Source organism: Maylandia zebra, linkage group LG18 (genome assembly GCF_041146795.1).
Source record: "Maylandia zebra isolate NMK-2024a linkage group LG18, Mzebra_GT3a, whole genome shotgun sequence".
Lineage (NCBI taxonomy): Eukaryota > Metazoa > Chordata > Actinopteri > Cichliformes > Cichlidae > Maylandia > Maylandia zebra.
The window spans coordinates 18,955,151-18,961,932 of NC_135184.1; the positions used below are offsets into that span (position 1 = coordinate 18,955,151).

Below are 6,782 nucleotides of genomic sequence, written 5' to 3' on the forward strand. Positions count from 1 at the left end.
CCAGTCCAGCTGTCATTCCTCTTCTCTCCAGAGCATACCATGCAGAACAGGTGTTTGATAAAATAAAGCTCACTTTATTGACATTTTCAGTGCACTCACCATGGGCCCAATAATATCTGTTTATTTATTTCATCATTAGCCTACTTATACAAGAAAAAACTGTGTTTTTCTAAAATCCCTGTAGTCATAAAAGCATTCCCAAAATGTATGCACAGTTCCAACTGTCCTTCATACGGACACTGAGTGTTCTTTTCTTTAAATTCCCTAATGAATTAGTACATAGTCAGTGGTTTAGGAATATAGGCTCTTAAGGCTTGCTTTTTTTGCAGTTTTTCAGAGCATCTGCCAGGGCGTGCAGTGCCATGTCAGCATTAGTCTTCTCACAGTTGTATCCCATCAATCCAATCCTCATCACCTAATTAAATGAGAGATGGAAAGCACATTACATGAGTATACTCTGCAGCAATTCAGCAGGATGATTCAGAAAGCTGCTCAGACACCAAAGTGATGACTTTGCTGTTGTTAAAAAGCCATTGTAATTAAACCTGTCACACAGTACCTGGAAATGGTCCTTAAACATTATATCTTTGTTTGTCTGGATTAGTTTGATTCAAGACAAGATATGCATGTTAATTTAAGAGAAAAGGACAACAGGACAGGAAGCTGAAAAGCTAGAACGCCCTGAAACTACTACTACACATCAGAATTAGTTACCACCAATAATGACTGTAAAATTAACTCACCATGCCAATGGAAGGGCCCAGTCCTCCTGTCATCTCCATGTGGTGATGTTTCATGATATATGTCAGCATCTCCCTCCAGTCGTAGCCTTCAGGGATAGCAATGGTGGTGACGGAGGGAAGCCTCAAATCCTGCAGGACACATATAAAAAATGGCTTTCGTCGCAACACAAGGAAAACTGCTCCAGTGAGTTTAAAAGCAACACAAATATAAAGCTAAGTTGTACAGTGTTGTTTTGTTTGTCTCTATTATTTTGTTTCATGTAAATATCCCCTTTATTCTCTCTGTGTATCTATGTTTTCATGGCACCATGATGCTATTTTCTTGCATTTCTGTCTCACTCTTTCGGGGACGAATAGCTTGAGGCCCAGATCCTCCAGTCCTCTGTACAGGTAGGCTGCTACCTCCTTGTGCTTCTTCCAGGACTCCTCCAGCCCCTAGAGGGAGACAAAGATTTATTGTGTTTAGAAATAAATAACTAAAAGGGTAGGGACTTGATCATTGATAGTGTTCCTGTCAGTAATACCAACTCAGAGGTTACTAAACAGACAACGATTATAACATTTATTTTGTTTGACTGGGATCACTCAGATGCCTGGAGTCTAAAAGATCATGTAACTACCAAAGGAAGCATGCACATTTTGCCTCACATAATTTACTCCATTAGTTAGCACAAACATAAAAGAGAAGGCAGTTCACTCACTAAAATACTGACTGTATAACATACTTTTCAGTTAGATAATTTCAAAAGACAACTCACATCCTCAGTTCTCAAAAAGCTGGGGCACTGTGCATTAATTGGCAACAGATCAGTAACATGATTGGGTATAAAAAGAGCATCTTAGAGAGCAACATATGTTTCCATGGCTTCATATTAGCAGAGCCCTGCAGTCCAGACTTGTGACTAAACATCATGAAACAAAAGACATGACAAAGAAGAGCCAGGACGGTCGAGGAGCTAGAATATGATATTAGACAAAAATGGGGCAGCCTTCCTCTTGGTCTCTTTAGTTGTCAGACGCTTATAGGCGGCTTTTAAAAGAAGGGATGCTACACAGTGATAAACAGTACCCTATCCCAATTTTGTTGAGACATGTTGCTGCCATCAAATTAAAAAATTACCCTCTTTTCATAAAATGGTCCATTTTGTCAGTTTAAACACTTGATATGTTTTCTGTGTTCTGCTGTGAATGAAAAATGGCTTTATGATACTGTAAATCATTGCATTCTGTTTTTATTTGTACTTTGCATAGTTTCCGAAACCTTTTTGGAAATCTGTGTTGTATACAAAGAATAACAGTATCTAGAAATTACAGATTTTTTGTTCAGAAATGTGACTGAAGAAGTTGGGAAATATCCCTTTACCCTCTCAGCAAGAATGGCCAGACTCTCTCTCAGGGCGAAGAATCCAGACACTGGACCGGTGTGGTGGTATCTAAAAGCCACATGACACAATGACACTTTTACAATTCAAGGTTTAGTAGCTTGAATAATATTTTTGAATTTTTTTTTCTCATTCTAGGAGTTTTCCTGCAACATTTAACTTTAAACTAAAGTTTAGAGGGTATTTGGAACTACCAACAATCAGCTTGTAATCAGTTATCTGCTGTGGACTTACACCCTTGCTGGTTTGCCATCGCAGCCCCAGTAGTTGGACAGATGTGTCATATCAAAGAGGTAGGAGACTGGTTTTGTTTTCCTGTTAAACATCTTGTGGCTGTGCAGAGGAGATAGCATTGCCTGAACTACTTTTTGCTTTTTTGTGTGTTTTTTATTTTAAATATTTGTAACAATTTAGGATAAGATGCATGCATAACCACTCCACCGTCTCCCTCCTTACCATGCTCTGTCATTAAAAGAGATGGGTGCTGTACCAGGAGGTGCATTCAGAGCCTTTTGAGAACCAGAGTAGAGGATATCGATATCTGGAAACACAATAAAAGACGGATTAAATCCCACACAGGCGCATCTGATGGTAGGAGAGGAAGTTGATCTTTCATCACCGCCTTACTTTGCTTGTCCATAAAGATTGGTGCCGCACCGAGTGAAGCGACTGTGTCGACCAGGAAAAGGCAGTCATGTCTGCGCGAGATGTAACAATGAGGAGTGAGAAATATGACACTATAATCTGTTATGCGCTGTTTTAGACTGATGTGGTGGGAGGCTCACTTTCTGCAGATGTCTCCAATGCCATCAACTGGGTGACACAGACCAGCAGAGGACTCCCCGTGTGTGAGGAAAAACAGGACAGGCTTGTGCTTTTTTATGGCCTACGGCGAGATGTGAAGACAAATTTAATCATGTGTGCATGGTGTAAGTGAATCTTAGTGATTTACCCAACTTAACCCTTACATACTGTTCAAATTTCATGCCTTCACAGATTTGTTTCAGCCACGCCAGGCTTTCCCTCATAATATACAAAATTTTAAAGTACAACTCTATTTAGGATGTATCGATAGCCTGTCTGACATAAATAGATGATTAAACCTTAGTTAATGTTTCAGAAGTTTTATAGCACCCTTTTTTGTAGAAAAAAACATCTACTATCACATAATACCATTTCTCTAAGGCATGAAGACACTAACAGCCATAATGATTTGAATATATTTTATTGAAAGTGACTATGGTAAGAACATCCTGAAATGCTAGGATTTCTTATACAACTCTTTATAACCATTACAACACTCATCACTGCTATATGATTAAAAAATCTCAATCACTACCATATATTATATAATACCATAACAATGAATATTAACAATATTCATTTAACATTAATTAAAACTTTGAACACAAAATGTGCTTATTGCAAACTAGTCTGTTTGTTCACAGCAGTGACAGGAGTGCGTGGGACCTGCACATGTGTTCACACACTCTCTGAAATGGCAGCTCAGGTGCCTTTATTATCTCATGACGCCCTTCAGGCCTATTTTGGTCTTGGTCTCTGTTCTAATCTCACTTAGGGCAGAATAAATAGATTTTAATAATCATGGGTGGCATGCTTGCAGGTGTAAATGTAACATATTTTCCATTATTTAGAGTTTGTCTTACTGTCCACTCAAAGTGCTTTGAACTGAAAGTTACACTTTAACTATTCATTATAACAAATACCTCATATACTTATGGCCAGTGTAGAGTCACCAGTTAACCTAACATTGATGTCTTTGGACTGCAGGAGGATCCCAGAATACCCAGGAGACCATGCAACATGCACCCCAGCCAGGATTTAAACCAGGAATCTTTTTTCTGTGGGGCAACAGTGCTAACCACCCTATTTTAAATCTTGTGTCAAGGCACCATGTCTAAATTCACCCTCTGACCACTCTAGGTTTTTTTTCCAATTGTGCACAAAATATCACTGAATACTGCAAAGCTTGTTTTTACTACTTCACTGTTTTGAGATCCCCTCCACGATCCTTCACAGACCAGCAGGACAATTCTGGTGACAGTATCAGAGGACAGTGTCATGGTCAACCTTTAACTCTGTCACCACTGGCCCATACAAAAATACAGACAGACGTGTATTTTTTGTGTCTTTGTGCACACAGACATGAAACACACACACTTGGCAAGTACAGTTTCACAATTTCAAGATTCCCTAAAACCAACGTTTTCCTTTATTTGACCAACACTGACATTTTACAATACTCGCTTTAGGTATATTCATCAAAGTTAGGGCAGAAAGAAAAGACTTGAACAATATGTAAGGATTAAAAATCTCACCTTTAGCATCATGGGCTCGGGCGGATATTTTTATTTTATTTTATAGTAATAATTTCTCCTTCAACAATATCTTTAAATACCTGCTCAATTTCCGTATTGGTGAAATATCCTCCAGGCGTTTTTACCATTCTGTGTACATTGGCACCTACAGATAAAAACATATTCTCTGTAAGCTACTGAATAAATGCATAAATTGGCTAATAGTTAAACAATCGGTATCAATGTAGTGTACTTATTAAGTGTGCGTAAACCTGTGCGTAAACGCTTACCCATCCTCTCTGCAATTTCTGCAACGCGCTCTCCCCAGATCCCGTTGATGGCTATGAGCACGCTCTCTCCGGGCTCCACCGTGTTGAATACCGCACACTCCATAGCCGCGTGCCCGGAGCCGCTCATAGCTATAGTCATGTTGTTCTCTGTCTGAAAGGCATACTGGATTCCTTTCTTGATGTCATTCATGATCTGTGACACGAAGTGAAAATTGGAAATAATTTCAAGTTTAATTTGTCAGGAATGGTCACTGTTGACGCTCAGGTGGGCTGTGCGTAATTACGCACAAGCTTATGTCCTAAGGATACATTTGGTCTTTTGTTGTTGTTGTTGTTTTTAAAAATAAATTTTAACATGAAAAAAAGACAGAGAAGAATTTTTGGTCTGAGTTATTTGTGTGCCAAAAACAACTTAAAATCAAAAATTTCAATCTAATAAAGCAATTTTAGTGGTAAAAATGATGATTAGGCCTTGCCAAAGCAAAGATGGAAAACAAAAATATCCACTGGTCACAAACTTACAGAGCTAGTCCAGATTCACCACATTAGGAAGCCGTTCCTATTTCCCAGATAAAAATAATTTGAATTTCCAGTATAAATTAACTCAAACAAAAAGCACTTACCTCATACATTTCTGGGTGCAGGTGACCAATTATTGGTCTGGACCCTGCAGCTAAGATGCGTGGAGGAACGTTCGACGGTCCCGGTCCGAACAGGTAACGAAGAGGCACCTCCAGTGGTCGCAGCATGCATGCCGGCGGCGGTATAGTGACGGAGGACATGGAGCGGTCCTGGCGCAGCAGCACTGGCGCGCTCCTCACGGCCAGCGGACCTTCGAGGGCCGCTGATGTCTGCTGGGCGAGCAGGGCGCCCCGGCTGAACAATGCCCGCTGCATCATGGCTGATGACCCGATACTGAGAAGCTTGCGCCCGGTGAGGTCACTTATGCGAGACAGTTAGACTGAACCGGAGTGTGTGACAAGGTGAAGATTTAAAACAAACAGGTCTTTGACCTGCTGGCCACGAAGTGTTGTGCGTCACACTTAAGGGTTGGCATCTTGTGCATGACGACACACCAAATAGCAATGCATGTAGTAATGAGAATGTACTGTTCTACACATTTATTTATTATAGCCTAGTTTTTGTAGCTTCCTGTTCTCATGCTAGAGATAGTGGAAGCTTTTAAACTTTTTTTTAACGTTTTAAACTTTAAACTTTAAGCCTCTCATATCATAATTTTATAAGGGCCTTTTAATGTTGGAAAAACTATATGTGGAGATTAAAAACCATTTTGGGAAACCTTTCATTGCATTAGTAATAAACGTGTGTGGGTAGAACTATTAAACATCCTAGTGACACAAGTTATTCAATACTGTTTAGTGTAATTTATACTTAAGTTATGTCTGGCCAAGACTGTCCTGTAAAGACTCAGAGGTCTACTACAGCTTTTACAGTTTGGATCCACCACAACTGGTTTTGGTGACTCATTTCTGGTCTAAATCAACACACTTGACTCTTGAACTATGTGGAAAAATGAAGTCCTACACTTGTCAGCTTAGAACCAGTTGAGGTGAGTTTGTAGGTTAGTTGATTTTGTAACTGCAAGTATTCAGTCTGTAAAGAGGAGTTTCCTCTCAGAGAGCCAATCTGCTCTCTCAGCGGAAGAAGTGGGGCAGGGAAACAAACAGCCACACACCTACCAACCCACCCACCCACCCATCCACTCATATGAACACAACACACTCCAACAAACAACTCGGGCTTATTATCTAATGTGTATGAGTATTGACATATGCTATTATGTGGGGTCGTTCTCTTGATAAGAAACAAAAATATAAATGATCATATGGTTATTACACAAGTGTTTTCTTGTTTCCAAACAGAACAACAACAACCTATAGATTTACTGGATATCGGAAATCCAGATAAAGGAGGCAGGATAGAGATATTATATTTTTAAATTAAGAAAAAAAAGTTGTTATAACTTTCAGAGCTACTGGGCACTCTTCACTGCTTCCTCCAAGCTGAACCTCAACATATCTTATTTGT

The 6,782-nt window shown here is 39.6% G+C and overlaps 1 protein-coding gene across 1 annotated transcript; it reads right to left on the minus strand.

The window, feature by feature from the left end:
- Positions 1-103: 103 nt before the first annotated feature.
- On the minus strand, positions 104-5,734 carry agxtb (alanine--glyoxylate and serine--pyruvate aminotransferase b). The gene is made up of 11 exons (XM_004542668.5): positions 5,357-5,734; positions 4,734-4,926; positions 4,545-4,609; positions 2,911-3,011; positions 2,753-2,823; positions 2,582-2,666; positions 2,360-2,458; positions 2,107-2,176; positions 1,083-1,178; positions 744-872; positions 104-415 (listed from the first exon to the last, which is right to left on the minus strand). Exons 1-11 carry the CDS (start codon positions 5,630-5,632, stop codon positions 308-310), a joined length of 1,293 nt encoding a protein of 430 aa, XP_004542725.2. The 5' UTR covers positions 5,633-5,734; the 3' UTR covers positions 104-307.
- Positions 5,735-6,782: the final 1,048 nt, after the last annotated feature.

Bases quoted from the DNA above. Each gene is read 5' to 3' on its own strand.
- agxtb (XM_004542668.5), bottom strand. From the start codon at position 5,632: ATGATGCAGCGGGCATTGTTCAGCCGGGGCGCCCTGCTCGCCCAGCAG. The intron at 3,012-4,544 runs GTATTTAAAGAT...ATCTCGCCGTAG, and splicing joins CCAATACGGAAATTGAGCAG to GCCATAAAAAAGCACAAGCC. The intron at 1,179-2,106 runs GTAAAGGGATAT...GTCTCCCTCTAG, and splicing joins TGGCCATTCTTGCTGAGAGG to GGGCTGGAGGAGTCCTGGAA.